General features: G+C 69.4%; 4 protein-coding genes across 7 annotated transcripts; 2 read left to right on the top strand and 2 right to left on the bottom strand.

Moving 5' to 3' along the window:
• Positions 1-116: 116 nt before the first annotated feature.
• Positions 117-3,570, bottom strand: CALR (calreticulin). Its single transcript, XM_053933043.1, has 9 exons — positions 3,401-3,570; positions 2,456-2,557; positions 2,151-2,354; positions 1,961-2,055; positions 1,651-1,860; positions 1,266-1,379; positions 1,036-1,179; positions 852-944; positions 117-499 (listed from the first exon to the last, which is right to left on the bottom strand). Exons 1-9 carry the CDS (start codon positions 3,495-3,497, stop codon positions 314-316), a joined length of 1,245 nt encoding a protein of 414 aa, XP_053789018.1. The 5' UTR covers positions 3,498-3,570; the 3' UTR covers positions 117-313.
• A 282-nt stretch (positions 3,571-3,852) lies between these two features.
• FARSA (phenylalanyl-tRNA synthetase subunit alpha) lies at positions 3,853-8,013 on the top strand. The gene is made up of 13 exons (XM_053933039.1): positions 3,853-4,468; positions 4,557-4,694; positions 4,775-4,873; positions 5,219-5,331; positions 5,752-5,844; positions 5,937-6,065; positions 6,317-6,432; positions 6,655-6,739; positions 6,832-6,931; positions 7,149-7,317; positions 7,407-7,484; positions 7,617-7,731; positions 7,826-8,013. Exons 1-13 carry the CDS (start codon positions 4,187-4,189, stop codon positions 7,929-7,931), a joined length of 1,623 nt encoding a protein of 540 aa, XP_053789014.1. The 5' UTR covers positions 3,853-4,186; the 3' UTR covers positions 7,932-8,013.
• A 359-nt stretch (positions 8,014-8,372) lies between these two features.
• SYCE2 (synaptonemal complex central element protein 2) lies at positions 8,373-11,004 on the top strand. 2 transcript variants are annotated; one of them, XM_053933048.1, is made up of 3 exons: positions 8,373-8,443; positions 8,529-8,661; positions 9,988-10,644. In XM_053933048.1, exons 2-3 carry the CDS (start codon positions 8,555-8,557, stop codon positions 10,481-10,483), a joined length of 603 nt encoding a protein of 200 aa, XP_053789023.1. In that variant the 5' UTR covers positions 8,373-8,443; positions 8,529-8,554; the 3' UTR covers positions 10,484-10,644. The 2 variants fall into 2 exon arrangements, with proteins under 2 accessions (XP_053789023.1, XP_053789024.1); XM_053933049.1 differs by adding an exon at positions 10,652-11,004 and having other exon boundaries at positions 8,405-8,661; positions 9,988-10,159.
• Positions 11,005-11,084: 80 nt separating this feature from the next.
• On the bottom strand, positions 11,085-15,194 carry GCDH (glutaryl-CoA dehydrogenase). Of its 3 annotated transcripts, none has more exons than XM_053933040.1 (11): positions 15,160-15,193; positions 14,798-14,899; positions 13,974-14,114; positions 13,468-13,530; positions 12,939-13,109; positions 12,660-12,789; positions 12,363-12,582; positions 12,172-12,275; positions 11,958-12,083; positions 11,717-11,877; positions 11,085-11,639 (listed from the first exon to the last, which is right to left on the bottom strand). In XM_053933040.1, the coding sequence occupies exons 2-11, from the start codon at positions 14,880-14,882 to the stop codon at positions 11,560-11,562; spliced, it is 1,281 nt and encodes a 426-aa protein (XP_053789015.1). In that variant the 5' UTR covers positions 14,883-14,899; positions 15,160-15,193; the 3' UTR covers positions 11,085-11,559. The 3 variants fall into 3 exon arrangements, with proteins under 3 accessions (XP_053789015.1, XP_053789016.1, XP_053789017.1); XM_053933041.1 differs by having other exon boundaries at positions 15,132-15,161; XM_053933042.1 differs by lacking the exon at positions 13,468-13,530 and having other exon boundaries at positions 15,160-15,194.
• Positions 15,195-15,385: the final 191 nt, after the last annotated feature.

Raw genomic sequence — 15,385 nt, forward strand, 5'->3', positions numbered from 1 at the left:
GAGCAGGAAGCGGCGGCGCCGGGACCGTCGTTAATTTAATAGAAACCGGATCGCGACACCCCCCGTACAGTCCCGTGCGACACCGCCGGTGCTTTTCCCACCCCCCGCCCCCCCCCAACCCCACTCTGCACCCTCCCCACCCCCGGCGCTGGTCCTGAGTCCTCGCCCCGCGGGGCGCCCGGTGCCGGTTGGGTCCCGGCCGTGCCGGTTGGGTCCCGGCGCGGTCGCGGCTTCCCCCGGGCCCGCGGGCGGCGGCGCCCATAGAAAAGAGTCCAGGTCTCACAGAGACAGAAGGGGCCCCGCCGCGGGGCCCTCACAGCTCGTCCCGCGGGGCCGCCTCCGCCTCCTCGGGCTCGGCCTCGGGCTCCTCCTCGTCCTCCTCCTCCTCGTCCCCATCGCCCTCATCGTCCCCTTCCTCTTCTTTCTGCTGCTTCTCCTCCTCCTCCTGCTTCTTCCGCTGCTCCTCGTCCTGCTGCTCCTTCATCTTCCTCTCTGCGTCCTGCGGGAAGGGGCGGGGAGGTCACCGGGGGGGCAAGGGGGGCTCATTACCCCCATACCTTGGTGGCCCAAGGACTTATTGGACCCATACCTTGGTGGCCCAAGGACTCGTCCCCCCCTTCCCTTGGTGGCCCTCCAGGTCTCATCCCCCCCTTACCTTGGTGGCCCCAGGACTCGTCCCCCCCCTTACCTTGGTGGCCCCAAGGATTTGTCCCACCCTTACCTTGGTGGCCCCCAGGTCTCATTATCCCCTTACCTTGGTGGCCCAAGGATTTGTTCCCCCCTTGCTTTGGTGGCCCCAAGGACTCATTATCCCCTTACCTTGGTGGCCCCAGGTCCTGTCCCCCCCTTACCTTGGTGGCCCCCCAGGTCTCGTTCCCGATCTCCTCCGCCAGCTTCTCGTCGTCCGTGATCAGGAAGTTGTCAAAGATGGTGCCTGACTTCACCTGTGGGGATGGGGGGGGGGGAGTCAGGGGGGTCCTGCAGCTCCTCGGGACCCCCAAAACCCCACCCGGGACCCCCCCCCCCGCCCCTCACCTGCCAGAGGTCGAGGCCGATGACCCCGAAGCTGTCGTAGGAGTAGAGCAGGGGGTCGGGGCTGTACTCGGGGTTGTCGATCTCGGGGTGCACCCACTTGCCCTTGTAGTCGGGGTTGTCGATCTGCTGCGGCCTCCACTCGCCCTGCGTGGGGGGCACAGAGTGGGCTCACAGGGGGCCCAGCCCCTTCCCCAAGCCCCCCCGCCCCCTTGCAGCCCCCCAGGCCTCACCTTGTACTCGGGGTTCTGGATCACGGGGGGCTCCCACTCCCCGTCCATCTCCTCGTCCCAGTCCTCCGGTTTTTTGGCGTCGGGGTCCGGGATGTGCTCGGGTTTGTCCCAGTCCTGCAAGGGGGGGGGCACGAGGGCTCAAGGGGCTGCTCTGAGCCCCCCCCCCTCGGGGGGCTGCATCCCAAGATGGCGTCACAGACCTCCCTCACCTCCCCAGCTCTTACCCATTCCCCCCCTAATCCTGTCAGGACCTTTTTACAACATCCCCTGCAAAGCCCCTGGAGAGACCCCCCCCAAGTTACTCCCAAACCCTCCCTAAAAGCCCTCAGAGCTCCCCCCAAATCCCCTCTACCACAATCCCCCCCCCACAAAGCCCCCTCCCCACCTCGGGTTTGGTGTCCTCGGGGTCATCGATCTTGGCCCGCTCGTCCCAGTCGTCGGGTTTCTTGGCCTCGGGGTCTTTGATCTTTTTGGGGGGCAGGAAATCCCAATCCTCCTCCAGGCTCCCCGACTCCACGCGGGCGTTGTCGATCTTCACCTCGTAGGTGTTGTCCGGCCGCACCACCAGCGTGTACAGGTGGGTGAACTCATCGTCCTGGGGCGCACGGCGGGCAGAGAGGGGGGGGCTCAGCAGAGCTGCAGACCCCTCCCCACGGCGGACAGCAGCACCCCCAAACCCCCCTCCCCAGACCCACCTTGCAGCGAATGTCCTTATTGATCAGCACGTTCTTCCCTTTGTAGTTGAAGATCACGTGCACCTTCTTGGTGCCGGGGCCGCAGATGTCGGGGCCTGGGGTGGGTGGGGGGAGACACGAGGGGCGTCAGGGAAGGGGCTGAGACCACCCTGAGGAGGGGGCTGCAGGGGGGGCAGGGTGGGACGCCCACCGAACATGATGTTGTACTCGGAGTCGCCGTGCATGTCCTCCTGGCTCAGGCTGGCCGGGAAGAGCTTGACGTAGCCGCCGCCGCAGTCGATGTTCTGCTCGTGCTTCACGGTGAACTGCACCACCAGCGTCTTGTCGCGGTTGCTGAAGGGCTCGAAGCGCGAGGAAAGGGCGTAGAACCGGGCGTCCTGGCTCGTCTGGATCCCTGCGGGATCAGACGTGGTGGTGGTGGTGGTGGTGGGGGAAAAAGCCCCCCAGCCTCGAGGCCTTCCTCGCCCGCCGCGGCCCCGCGCGCCCCGGGCTCACCTTTGTCCTTCTCGGCGTCGCCGTAGAACTTGCCGGCGGTGAGGACGAAGCGCCCGTAGTCGGGTTTGTGCTTGGATTCCACCCACCGGCGGGTCCAGGCGTCTGCGAGGGGGGCAGCGTCAGCACCCTCGGCTCCCCCAAACCCCTCCTTGTGCCCCTCTCCAGGAGGCTCGGGGCTTGGGCACGTCTCTTTCTGGATGGTTTTAGGCTTGCAGGGAAAAGCCAAGTCCCCCCCAGGAACCCCGTCCGTGTGGGTGCTGTGCTCCCCACGCTCCTTTTCCTGCTGTTTTCCCTCTTGTCCACCTTGCTCTGCCTGCCCCCACCCTCGCTGGCCCAAGGAGGGCCCTCAGCAGCCTCCTCCTCCTCCTCCCCGCCCCGACACCCACTCGCTCCCCACACCTGAGGAGTGGCTCCTGCGTCCCCTGTCACCTCAGGGAGCGCACGGCACTCCCCCATTCCCTCCCCTCACACGACACAGAAAGATCCCTTCCTTTTCTTCCTCTCAGAGATCGCAGGAGAGTGGCCCCATTCTGATCACGGAACAGAAAAAAGTCCCCCCCCTTCTTTCTTTAAAGAACACAGGAGGATCATTCCATTTTCCCCTCATAGAACACGGGAGGAGTGGGGGGGGGGGGGGGGCGGTCACTCAATTCTCTCCCCTCAGCAAACACAACGGGCCCCCTCCTTTCTCCCCTTAGAAGCCATAGGGGGGTCCTCCCATTCTCTCCCCTCACAGAACACAGGAGGATCCCCTAATTCTCCCCTCAGAAAAGACGGGAAAGTCTCTCCATTCTCTCCCCTCACAAAACACAAGAGGGTCCTCCCATCCTCCTGCCTCCCCTCAGACTCCCCCAGGCACCGCCCCCCCTCAACCCCTTCACCTCAGGAGCCCCCCCCTCAAGGCCCCGCCCTCAGGGACCCCCGCCCCGGCGGCCCCTCCCTCACCTCCATCCCCGAACTCCTCGCGGAAGAACTGGGTGGGGCCGGCGGCCGCCAGGAGGGCTCCGAACAGGACGGGGGCGAGAAGGCTGAGGGGGCTCATGGCGGGGCGGGGGGGGTCAGGGCACACTCGCTCCGTCCGTCCCGGCCCGGCGCCGCCCGGCACTGCGGAGGGGGGAGGAGGTGCCGCCGCCTTTTATACTCCCGCCGCCCCTCGCCCTGCCTCCGCCGCCCTGCCATTGGCCCGAGCCCGCGCGCGGCCCGCTCCCATTGGCCGCCCGCCCGCCCGCCGGCGGCGACGGCGCCCCCGAACGTTGGCGTCCCAGATGGCCGCTTCCCATTGGCTGAGCGCGGCGGCCAATGAGGAGCGACCACGCGTTCGGAGGGAGACGCCCCCCCCCGCCTCGCTCCAGGGGTCACGTGGGGCGCGCGCTCTTAAAGGGACAGGCCTGGGATTGGGGTGGGGGGGGGCGGGGGAAGGGAAATTAAGGGGAAATTGGGAATGTGGGGAGGGAGCAACGGGCACGCGGCCTAGGGCAGTCTCCTGCTCGCCTCTGCCTTCACACAGCGCCGCGACGCGGGCACGATGTCATTGATTAAGCGAGGTGGCGGCAGGTGCGGTCGCAAGGAAGGTGGGCCCAGGCCGGGGGCTGCTCTCAGGGAGCTCTGGGCCGTGTCAGCCCGCTGGGGTCCGCGCTGGCGCCGCTTCGCACCGCATGACGTCATCGTGCGGCTTCGTGGCGTCACGGCGCCCCCCTCAGCCACCTGCGCGACCCCCCCGCCACACCCAACATGGCGCCCACCACGCTCGGCACGGGGCGTGCGCCACACCCAAGATGGCGAACGCGCCGACACCGCCCCCCTCCGCGAGGCACTTCCGGCTCCCCGGGATCACTTCCGGCGGGCCCGGGCTCTCTTCCGGCCATGGCGCCGAGCGTGGCGGAGCGGCTCCTGGAGCGGCTGGAGCGGGCCGCGCCTCCCGGCGGGCTCTGCAGCATCGAGGCCGCCGCCCAGCTCGGCGTCGACCACCAGACGCTGGTGGGCGCCGTCAAGAGCCTCCAGGCGCTGGGCGAGGTGCGGCCGGCGGGGCGCGGGGCGCGCGCGGTGGGGGAAGCCGCGGGCGCCGCCGGCCGTGCTGATGCCGGTGCTGGTGCCGGTGCAGGTGATCGAGGCGGAGGCGCGGACGGCCACGCGATGGGAGCTGAGCCCCGAGGGCGAGGAGGTGCTGCGGGACGGCAGCCCCGAGGCGCGGCTGTTCCGCAGCCTCCCCGAGGAGGGGCTGCCGCAGGGCGAGGCCATGGTGGGTACCGGCGGCACCGGAGGGGCGGGCGGCACCGGCGGCCTCCGCCGCGCCCCTCACGCCCGCCGTGTGCCCCGCAGAAGCTGCCCGGCGGCTCCTTGGGCTTCAGCAAGGCCATGGCCAACAAGTGGGTGCGCCTGGATAAGGGAGCGGCCGGCGGCCCCCGCGTGCTCCGCGCCGTGAGTGGCCCCGGGGGAACGGGCGGGGGTCCCCGGGAAGCGGAGGGGGCACGGGGGTCCCCGGCAAGCGGGAGTGCCCCGGGGAGGGGGAATGGAGGTCCCACGGCCCAAGGGGGGGGATGGCTGGGGGTCGCTGGGAGTGTCCTGAGGAGGGGTTTGGGGGGGGGGGGGGGGTCTCCGGTTACCGGGAATGCCCCCGGTGGGGACGGACGGGGAAGCCAGGAGCAGGCGGGTGGTCCCTGGGAATCAGGAGCGTTTGGGGAGGGGTCTGCTGGCCGCAGGGGGGTGCCGAGGGTCCCCGTTGGGCCGTGCCCAGCCCCGGGTGTGTCCCCCCCGCCTCCCCAGGTGCCCTCGGTGCAGGACACGGTGCAGCAGCACCTGGGGCAGGTGAGGGCCGGGGGGTCCCTGCCCGAGCGGGAGCGCGCCGAGCTCAAGAGGAGGAAGCTGCTCCTGGAAGTGTGAGTGGGGCCGGGCAAATTAACGCTGCTTCTGCTCCTTAATTAGCGCTGTGCTCTCGGGGGGGGGGGGGGGGGGGGTCGTTGCTTTGTCAGTTTTTATTTTCATTCGTGCCTTTCCGTCCTGCTGTCCTTCTGCCAGGCTGGGAACGTCCGATTTCCCAGGGTTTACCTTGAAATGCCGCAGATTTAAGGCCCCACCCGCCCCATTTTCAAACCCAATTTGGCTTTTTTTTTTTTTTTTTTTTTTTTTTACTGAAATTCCTCAAGCTTAATCCCAGCCAAAGCCAGATCCCAACGATCCAATTAAACGCTCTGCGTCCAACTCACGCGGGCAAAACGTTCAATAAACAAAGCCGTGGAGCCGACCGTTAATAAAATTAACGCTAATTAATGCTAATTAACGCTAATTAACTAACCCAGGACCCTCAAGTCCTACTGGATCCGCAAGGGCAGCGCCTTCAGCACGGCCGTGGCGCGGCCGGAGACGGAGCTGACCCCGGAGATGATCGCCACGTACGTGCCCACCCCCCCACCCAGACCCCCACCCAGACCCCCACCCCAGGGTCACCCCCCGGCCGTGCCGTGACCCCCGGCCCGCCCTGCAGGGGCTCCTGGCGCCAGCTGCCCTTCAAGCCCTACAACTTCTCCTCGCTGGGGCTGCCCCCGGCCTGCGGCCACCTGCACCCCCTGCTCAAGGTGCGCTCGGAGCTGCGCCAGATCTTCCTGGAGATGGGGTGAGCCGGGGGGGGGGGGATTGACTTCACCTCTGGGGATGGGGAGGGGTCCTGCAGCTCCTGGGGACCCCCGCCCTGCCCCTCACCTGCCGGAGGTCGGGGCCGATGAGCCCGAAGCTGTTGTAGGGGCTGTACTTGGGGTTGTCAGATCTGCTGGGGCGGGGGGGGGGGGGAAGGGGCTGGGCCCCTCTCTGTGCCCCCCGCCCCTTGCAGCCCCCAGGCCTCACCTTGTACCCGGGGGTTCCCCCCAGGTTCACGGAGATGCCCACGGATAACTTCGTGGAGAGCTCCTTCTGGAACTTCGACGCGCTCTTCCAGCCGCAGCAGCACCCGGCCCGCGACCAGCACGACACCTTCTTCCTGCTGGGTGGGTGCTGGGGACCTGCTGAAACCCCCCCCCCCCCCACAACCCGGGGACCACTCTGAACCCCCCCCCCCCCACCCCTCTGATCCCCCCAAATCTCTCTGAGAAGCCCCCTGCTGCCCGCCCCACACCCCTCTGGGCTCGCCCTCCCTGAGCCCCCACAAACGCCCCTCAAAGCCCCCCAGACCCCCCCCCCCCCCCCCCGTCACCTTTTTGCCCCCCCAGACCCCGCCGAAGCCCCCCAGTTGCCCCCTGGCTACTACTCCAAGGTGAAGAAGGTGCACTCGCAGGGAGGCTACGGCTCACAGGGGTGAGACCCCGACCCCCCCGGGGGGGCGATTCAGGGGGGTCCCGTGCGAGTCCCCCACCCCCCTGAACCCCATTTTTCCCCCCCCTAACCAGGTACAGGTACGAGTGGAAGGTGGAGGAGGCACGGAAGAACCTGCTGAGGACCCACACCACATCAGCCAGCGCCCGCGCCCTGTTCCGGCTGGCACGGCAGGTCTGGGGGCTTTGGGGGGGCACAGCCATGAGGGGGAACAGGGTTTTTTTTTTGGGGGGGGGGATTAGCGGGTTTGGGGTGCTCAGATCAGTTTAGGAGGCTCAGCGTTGTTTTGGGGGGCGCTCAGGAAGCTCGGAGCAGTTTGAGGGGGGGTCAGAGCAGTTGTGGGGCAGTCTGGGGGTCCCAGCTGCACCCCATCCCCGTGTCCCCCCCCCAGGAGAAGTTCACCCCCGTGAAATATTTCTCCATCGACCGCGTGTTCCGCAACGAGAGCCTGGACGCGACGCACTTGGCCGAGTTCCACCAGGTCGAGGGGCTCGTGGCCGACCGGGGGCTCACCCTGGGCCACCTCATGGGCATCCTCCGGCAGTTCTTCACCAAGCTGGGTACACGGGGGGGGGTGGGGAGGGGGTCCCCAAACCCCTCTGACCCTCTGCGTGCCCCCCCCCCCGACCACCCCGTTTGCCCCCCCCAGGGATCTCCCAGCTGCGTTTCAAACCCGCCTACAACCCCTACACGGAGCCCAGCATGGAGGTGTTCAGCTACCACGAGGGTGAGGCGGGGGGGTCTTGGGGGGGGCTCCTCTTAGAGCTGGGGGCTGACCTTGAGTTCCCCTGTTGGGGTTCTGATATGGGGAGGGGGTCTGTGGGTGCCCCACTTGATCCTCGCCCCCCCTCCATGCCAGGGCTGAAGAAGTGGGTGGAGGTGGGAAACTCGGGGGTCTTCCGCCCCGAGCTGCTGCTGCCCATGGGGCTCCCCGAGAACGTCTCCGTCATCGCCTGGGGGCTCTCGCTGGAGCGGTGAGTGGGGGTCACCTGGGGTGGGACCCCTACTGTGGGTCCATCCCCCTCCCCACCCACCCACTGACCCCCCCACCCATCCCGCCTCCCCCAGACCCACCATGATCAAATACGGCATCAACAACATCCGGGAGCTCGTGGGGCACCGCGTCAACCTGCAGATGGTCTACGACAGCCCCATGTGCCGCCTGGACGTGTGACCCCGGGGGTCCCCTCCTTTTTTGGGGAGGGGTCCCGTCCCCGGGGGTCCCCCACCCCAATAAAGCCGCCCGGTGTCCTGCGGTGCTTGTGTGTGTATGTGCTGGGGAAAGGAACCACGTGGGGGAAGAGTTTATTGTCACCTCGTGGCCTCGCACGGCGCTGGGGAAGCTGAGACCGGCCCGGGACCCCCGAGATCCGCCCGGGACCCCCGAGACCGGCCCGGGACCCCCGAGATCCGCCCGGGACCCCCGAGATCCGCCCGGGACCCCCGAGACCGGCCCGGGACCCCCGAGATCCGCCCGGGACCCCCGAGATCCGCCCGGCCCTTCCCGCCTTTCCCTTTTACTACCCGGCGATTGGCCCGCGCGGGTGTCAATCACCCCCTGGGGTCCCTAAATGCTCCAATCAGCAGCGCCGAGGTGTGAACGGCGGGCGCCTATTGGGCGGCAGCGGGGCCCGCCCAGCGGGGCTCCGTGAGGACGGTGTGGTGAGGGGCGGCCGAGGGTCCCAGGTACGGCCCCGACCCCCGAGCCCGGCAGCCCGGCCCGAGCCCGGCTTAGCGCCCCCAGCCCGACCCCGGGCTCCTTCCCCTGCAGCCCCCCGCCCCCCTCCCGGGGCCGGGATGTCGCGGGAGGAGCCTGAGGGTCCCGAGCCGGAGGCGGCGGCGGGCGGGAGCCCCTTCCCGGCCGAACTGGGTGGGGACGAGCCCCGCGGCGAGGAGCCGGACAGGTACCGCCTTCACCCTGCGCCGCGATTTCAGCGAAAGCGGAGGAAAAAGAGCGGGGGGGACGATGCAACGGCACCGCGGGGAGTGGGGGGGGCCGCACGTGTCACCACGAGTCACACCGTTAATTAGAGGGTAATTCTCAATTAACGGGACTGGCAGGGCTGTCACAGGGCGGAGCCTGTCCCTGTCCCGGTGGTGTGCGACCCTGAGAGGGTGCGCAGCCCTGATGGGGGGGTCCCTGTCCCTGTGTGAGCCATGGTTCTGATGGGGCAGGGATGTCCCTGTCCCTGTGTGATCCACAGCCCTGATGTCCCTCACCCTGTCCCCGTGGGGTCTGTGCCCCTAACATGATCCCTGTCCCTGTGTGAGCCATGGTTCTGATGGGGCAGGGATGTCCCTGTCCCTGTGTGAGCCACAGCCCCGATGTCCCTCACCCTGTCCCCGTGGCGTCCGTGCCCCTCACAGGGGGATTCCTGTCCCTGTGTGATCCACAGCCCTGATGTTTCTCACCATGTCCCCATGGGGACCGTGTTCCTGTGTGATCCACGGCCTCGATGTCCCTCACCCTGTCCCCATGGGGTCCGTGCCCCTCACAGGGGGTCCCTGTCCCTGTGTGAGCCGTGGTTCTGATGGGGCAGGGATGTCCCTGTCCCTGTGTGATCCACAGCCCCGATGTCCCTCACCCTGTCCCCGTGGGGTCTGTGCCCCTAACATGGTCCCTGTCCCTGTGTGAGCCATGGTTCTGATGGGGCAGGGATGTCCCTGTCCCTGTGTGAGCCACGGCCCCGATGTCCCTCACCCTGTCCCCATGGGGTCTGTGCCCCTAACATGGTCCCTGTCCTTGTGTGACCCACGGCCCTGATGGGGCAGGGATGTCCCTGTCCCTGTGTGATCCACAGCCCCAATGGGGTGTCCCCGTGGGGTCCGTGTCCCTGTGTGACCCACGGCCCTGATGGGGCAGGGATGTCCCTGTCCTGGTGTGATCCATGGCCCCGATGTCCCTCACCCTGTCCCCGTGGGGTCCCTGTCCCCATGCTATCCACGGCCCCGATGGGGTGTCCCTGTGGGGTCCCTGTCCTGGTGTGATCCATGGCCCCGATGTCCCTCACCCTGTCCCTGTGGGGTCCGTGTCCCTGTGCAATCCACAGCCCCAATGGGGTGTCCCTGTGGGGTCCCTGTCCCTGTGTGAGCCATGGCCCTGATGGGGCAGGGTTGTCCCTGTCCCTGTGCGATCCACGGCCCCGATGGGGTGTCCCCGTTGTCCCCGTCCCCGTGGGGTCCACGGGCTGCCCCTCGCCGCTCCGTGAGGGTCCCGTGTTCCGGCCGAGGCCGTGCGCGGAGCCAGCGCTGGGTCCCCGCTCCTCCCTGTACTTCGCCTCGCTGGACGCCGCCGTGGAGGGGCTGCAGCAGCGGGTGCACGACGTCCTCGGCCGCCTCAACGGCGGCCGCGAGGAAGCGCACACGGAGCTGAGCGGCGTCAGGGACAGCCTGCTGCTGAAGGTAGGCCCGGAGGGGTCCCCTCCCTTCCCCCCACCCCCGGGGCACGGGCAATCGCGTTATTCCGCCCGGTTTGGCGGCAGAACCGAGGCAGAGCCCCGGCGTGGAGGCAGCTGCGGAGCCCGGCCGGGGGGAGCCCCCCGAGCCCCGGCGGGGGCGGCCGCAGCTGCCTCCGGCCCCGCTTCCAGCGGCCCCCGATGTCCCCCCTTGTCCCCACGCTGCCCTCGCTCCGGACTCCGCTCCTGCCCGGGGGGGACCGGCCGGGGGGGGCGTCCCCAGGCCCCCGCGCAGATGGCGGCCCGGCCTGGCAGCTGCGGCCCGCACTGACCCGGCTCTCGGTGGCCACCTCGACCGGCGCCGCGGCTACCGGGGCGCAGCTGGCGGCGGCCGGGCCAGGCCGGGAGCGGTGCCAGCGCGGGCGGGCGCAGCTGCCCCCCGGCCCCGGGGACGGTGGCCGTGCCAGCGCCGGGACGAGCCGTAGCCCCGCTCGGGCAGGTCTCGGAGCTGGCGGAGCAGCTGGAGGAGCGGCTCTTCCACCGCTACGGCTTCCACAACGGGCTGATCCAGGAGCGGCTGCAGGCGCTCGGCGAGGTGTTGGAGCGCGTGGAGGGCGTGCAGGCCGAGCTGCGCCGCATCTGCTGCGCCGTGGAGGCGGCTTATCAGGACCTCTGCCCGCAGCCCGAGGGCTGAGGGCACCCCCAGACCTGAGCGGGACCCCCCAAGCCCACGGCACCGTGCGGCTGTGCCGGGCCAAAGGGGGATTTTGGCCCCAAAGCGCTTTGCTGTTGCTGTTGGTGGTTGGAACAAATAAAGGGCTGAAGCCGACCCAAAAGCTGGGTGGGGGGGGGGGGTCTGTGATGGGCTGGGACCCCCCACCCCGAGAGCAGAGCTGCGTCCTGGCAGGTTAATTAATGCTGATGAGCAGGGCTGGCATGGAGGGGCTGTCCCACCGTTTATTGGCCACAGGGCTGGCAAAGGCACTGAGATGGCACCGGGCACGGGGCCCGGCACCAGTGGGGTCCCCTGAGTGACACCGGGTCCTGTTGGTGACACCGATTCCCGTTGGGGACAGGAGGTTTACTCGGTGGCACTGGGTCCCATCAACGACACAAGATGTGCTTGGTGCCACCGGGTCCCGCCAGTGACACGAGATTTGGTTGGGGTGACGCTGAGTCCCATTGGTGACACGAGTCCTGGCTGGTGACACAAGGTCCCATCAGTGACACCGGGTCCTGTCAGTGACACTGGATCCCTTCTGGGGATACCTGGCTCCGGTTGGTGACGCTGGCTCCGGTCAGCGCCGCCATCTCCTCACACCCCTTCCCACGAGGAGCAGACCCGGTCCCCATCGGTGCCGCCGGTGCCACCACGTCCCCGCCGTGCCCACGCTGCTGCGTCCCCCACTACGTCCCCTTTGCCGGGGCAAAGGCCTGGATGCCGGTGATGGCGCGGCCCAGGATCAGCGCGTGGATGTCGTGGGTGCCTGCGGGGATCCCCACACCTCAGTAGGAACCCCCTGAACCCCTCGGGGACCCCTCCCCGTGCCCCTCCCCTCCGTACCCTCGTAGGTGTTGACGGCCTCGAGGTTCATGAGGTGCCGGATCACGTGGAACTCGTCGCAGATCCCGTTGCCCCCCAGCATGTCCCGCGCGTCCCTCGCGATGCCCAGCGCCTTCCCGCACGAGTTCCGCTTCAGCATCGACACCATCTCGGGGGCAGCCCTGTGGGGGACACGGACAGGGACACGCTGACCCCCTCCAGAGCCCCCCCGGGTCCCCACCCTGGGGACGGTGCCACCCACCTGCCCTCGTCCTTGAGGCGGCCGAGGCGCAGGCAGGCGTGCAGCCCCAGCGTGATCTCCGTCACCATGTCCGCCAGCTTCTTCTGCACCAGCTGGTTCCGGGCCAGCGGGCCCCCAAACTGCTTCCTGCGGGCCAGGGGAGGGGGGCACTGAGGTCTGGGGGGGCGGTGGGACACCCCCCCTCCCCTCCAAAGCGCCCCCAGCCCCCCGTTACCTGTCGAGCACGTATTGCCGCGCCGTCTCCAGACAGGCCTCGGCGGCGCCCAGCGCGCCCCAGGCGATGCCGTAACGCGCCTGGGTCAGGCAGCCGAAGGGGCCCTGGGGGACAGGGGGTGTCATCGAGACCCCCCCCCCCCCCCCATGCCACAGGACCCTCCCCGGGGATGCCCCGGCCTCCCCCCTTACCGCCAGCCCCTCGGCGTTGGGCAGCACGTTCTCCTCGGGCACCTCCACGTCATCCAGGAGGATCATCCCGGTGGTCGAGGCGCGCAGGGAGAACTTGCCCTCGATTTTGGGGGTGCTGAGCCCGGGGGTCCCGCGCTCCACCAGGAAGCCCCGGACCCGCCCGTCCTCCTCGCACCGGGCCCACACCACGCACAGGTCGGCTATGGGCGAATTGGTGATCCTGGGCAGTTCGGGGAGGGTCAAAGGGGGAGCTCTGGGGGTCCCCCATGTCCCCCTCACCCCAATTCCGAGGCTCACCAGGTCTTGGACCCTCGCAGGGTGTAGGTGCTGGCGCCGGGGTTGTGCCGTGCCCGCGTCTCCATCCGCCCCGGGTCGCTCCCGTGGTTGGGCTCCGTCAGCCCGAAGCACCCCACGATCTCCCCCCGAGCTGGGGAGGGGGGCGTCAGGGGCGCCACGCCGACGCCCCCACTGCCCCACCACTGCCCCACACACCCCACTCCTCCTCCAAAACCCCCCCGGCGCTGCCTCGCACGCCCCCACCCCTTCACCCCACCTCCCCGCGCTCGGGGGTCTCACCGAGGCGGGGCAGGAAGCGCTGGCGCTGGGCGGGGGTCCCGTAGGCCCAGAGGGGGTACATGACGAGGGAGGACTGGACGCTGAGCACCGAGCGGTAGCTGCTGTCCACCCGCTCCAGCTCCCGCGTCACCAGCCCGTAGCCCACCGACGTGGTGCCCGCGCAGCCGTACCCTGCGGTAAAACCCCCCCCCCCCCCCCCGGTCACTCAGAGACCCCCGGGGTCTCCTCAAGGACACAGGAGCCCTCGAGGACCCTCCCTGGGGGGGGCGCACAGCCCCACCCTGGGGACGGCGCCACCCCTCAGATCGCCCGGTGTCACCCCGAAACCGCCCCCCGCGAGCCCCCCAGCGCCACCCCACCCCCCATCCCTGACCCCCAGTGCCCCCCCCAACCTCTCCCATCTCCCCCTGAGCCCCCCAATAACCCCCCCCCGGGAGCCCCAGGGGCAGTCCCTGGCCACCCACGCCCCCCCCTCACCCCCAATTCTGTCCTCAAATCGCCCCCGGGGGTCCCCATGGCCCCCCCTAACCTTGAATGGTGGGGCCCAGCAGCCCCAGTTCTCCCAGTTCAGTCACGATCTCCCGGTCAAAGACTGGGGGGGGGGGGGGAGCAAGGTGGGGGTCAGGAGAGGTCGAGCTAAGGGGGGGCAGCGGGGGGACCCCCTGGGGAAATTTGGGGGTCCCCTACACGGCTGCCCCCACCCTGCGGGAGGAGAGCGGGGAGAAGATTTTTGGGGGGGGGGTGCTGGAGGGAGTTTGGAGGAGTCGGGGAGTTTTGGGGTGGGGGGGTCGGGGGGCTTTTGGGGATACCAAAAAAGTCCCCCTTTTTTTTTTTTTTTTTTCAGAGGAAGGATCCTGAGGGGCGAATGGGGAGTCGGGCAGGTTTGGGGGGACACTGGGGACCCTCGTGGCAACCGGCACCGGCCGCTTCTGGAAGCGCTTGTGGGGTTTGGGGGCTCTCCGGGGGGAGTTCCGCCTGTACCGGGGGGGCGGGTCAGGCTGTCTCGGGGTGTTTTGGGGTCAGTTTTTGGGGTACCCTCGTGGCGGTTGGCGTGCAGCACGCGGGGCAGCAGCCGCTCCTGGCAGTACTTGCGCGTCGTGTCCCGCAGCAGCCGCTCCTCGGCGCTCAGCAGCCCCTCCAGCCCCAGCGCGTCCTGCCAGTCGAACGGGGCGGCGACTGGGGGGGGGGCGGCACCGGGAGAGGGGGGGTCAGCAGCGGGAGAGAGGGGTCAGCAGCGGGGGAGGGCGGGGAAGCACCGGGGGAGGGCGGGAAGCACCGGGGGAGAGGGGGAAGCACCGTGAGAGAGTGGGGAAGCACCGGGAGAGAGGGGTCAGCACCGGGAGAGGGGGGTCGGCACCGGGAGGGGGGGGGGAAGCACCGGGAGAGAGGGGTCAGCAGCGAGAGAGGGGGGGAAGCACCGGGAGAGGGGGGTCAGCAGCGAGAGAGGGGGGGAAGGACCGGGGGAGGGCGGGGAAGCACCGGGAGGGGGGAGGAAGCACCGGGAAAGGGGGAGGAAGCACCGGGAGAAAGGGGGGAAGCACCGGGAGAGAGGGGGCAGCACCGGGGGAGGCGGGGAAGCACCGGGAGAGGGGGGTCAGCACCGGGAGAAAGGGGGGAAGCACCGGGAGGGGGGGGTCGGCACCGGGGGAGGGCGGGGAAGCACCGGGAGAGGGGGGGAAGCACGGGGGAGAGGGGTCGGCACCGGGAGAGGGCGGGGAAGCACCGGGAGAGGGGGGTCAGCACCGGGAGAGGGGGGTCAGCACCGGCGACTCACGGTGTCCCCCCCTCGTCGCTGCCAATCCCGGGGGGGGGGGGGGTCCTGCGCCCCCTCGCCCCGTCCCCCCCCCCCCTCCACTCACCCTGTGCTCGGGGGGGCTCGGTGCCCCCCCACCGGACACCGCTCCGGGCCAGGCGCGACAGGCGGGTGGCCAAACGCAGCGCCATGGGGACGGGGCGGGGGTCTGGGGGTCACACAGGAGGGTCAGGGACCCCCCGATTCTCACGCGTCCCCCAGGAACCCCCAATTCCCGCCAGAGACCCCCCCCCCTTTAAACCCCCAATTCCCCCCCTCCCCCCAGAGACCACCGGAGACCTCGCGATTCGCCCCAAAGACCCCCAAGCGCTCCCCAACACCCCAAAATCCCCCGCAACGCCCGCCGAGCCCCCCCACCCTCCCCCCCCAAACCCCCGGACCGTTCGGGCTCAGCGGCGGCGAACGGACCCGGTAAACCGTGACGTCACGGGGGGGTGGGGGTGGGCGTGGCGGGGGTGTGGCGAAAAAAAAAAAAAAAAACACCAAAACCACCGGCGTTAACCCGCGAGTGTCCGGGCTCGGGGGGCGATCCCGCGGCGGTGACGCCCCCAAATCACCTCCCGAGGGGGGGGGGGTTCCGGGGGTCCCGAGGCGATGGCCGCACGCCATGGCGGGTGTCCCTCAGCCCGTGTTC

The sequence above is a fragment of the Vidua chalybeata genome (genome assembly GCF_026979565.1).
Source record: "Vidua chalybeata isolate OUT-0048 chromosome 33 unlocalized genomic scaffold, bVidCha1 merged haplotype SUPER_33_unloc_1, whole genome shotgun sequence".
NCBI lineage: Eukaryota > Metazoa > Chordata > Aves > Passeriformes > Viduidae > Vidua > Vidua chalybeata.

What these genes read in the sequence shown, in the direction of transcription:
- CALR (XM_053933043.1), bottom strand. Translation starts at nt 3,497, where the DNA reads ATGAGCCCCCTCAGCCTTCTCGCCCCCGTCCTGTTCGGAGCCCTCCTG. An exon ending in CGAGGAGTTCGGGGATGGAG is followed by an intron (nt 2,558 to 3,400) that starts GTGAGGGAGGGG and finishes CCCCCCTCGCAG; the next exon opens with ACGCCTGGACCCGCCGGTGG. An exon ending in CCGAGGACACCAAACCCGAG is followed by an intron (nt 1,380 to 1,650) that starts GTGGGGAGGGGG and finishes CCCCCCTTGCAG; the next exon opens with GACTGGGACAAACCCGAGCA.
- FARSA (XM_053933039.1), top strand. Translation starts at nt 4,187, where the DNA reads ATGGCGCCCACCACGCTCGGCACGGGGCGTGCGCCACACCCAAGATGG. An exon ending in GCCTCCAGGCGCTGGGCGAG is followed by an intron (nt 4,469 to 4,556) that starts GTGCGGCCGGCG and finishes GTGCCGGTGCAG; the next exon opens with GTGATCGAGGCGGAGGCGCG. An exon ending in CAGATCTTCCTGGAGATGGG is followed by an intron (nt 6,066 to 6,316) that starts GTGAGCCGGGGG and finishes GGTTCCCCCCAG; the next exon opens with GTTCACGGAGATGCCCACGG.
- SYCE2 (XM_053933048.1), top strand. Translation starts at nt 8,555, where the DNA reads ATGTCGCGGGAGGAGCCTGAGGGTCCCGAGCCGGAGGCGGCGGCGGGC. An exon ending in CGCGGCGAGGAGCCGGACAG is followed by an intron (nt 8,662 to 9,987) that starts GTACCGCCTTCA and finishes GTTCCGGCCGAG; the next exon opens with GCCGTGCGCGGAGCCAGCGC.
- GCDH (XM_053933040.1), bottom strand. Translation starts at nt 14,882, where the DNA reads ATGGCGCTGCGTTTGGCCACCCGCCTGTCGCGCCTGGCCCGGAGCGGT. An exon ending in GCGCTTCCTGCCCCGCCTCG is followed by an intron (nt 12,790 to 12,938) that starts GTGAGACCCCCG and finishes CCCCCTCCCCAG; the next exon opens with CTCGGGGGGAGATCGTGGGG. An exon ending in CGGCAATACGTGCTCGACAG is followed by an intron (nt 12,084 to 12,171) that starts GTAACGGGGGGC and finishes CCTGGCCCGCAG; the next exon opens with GAAGCAGTTTGGGGGCCCGC.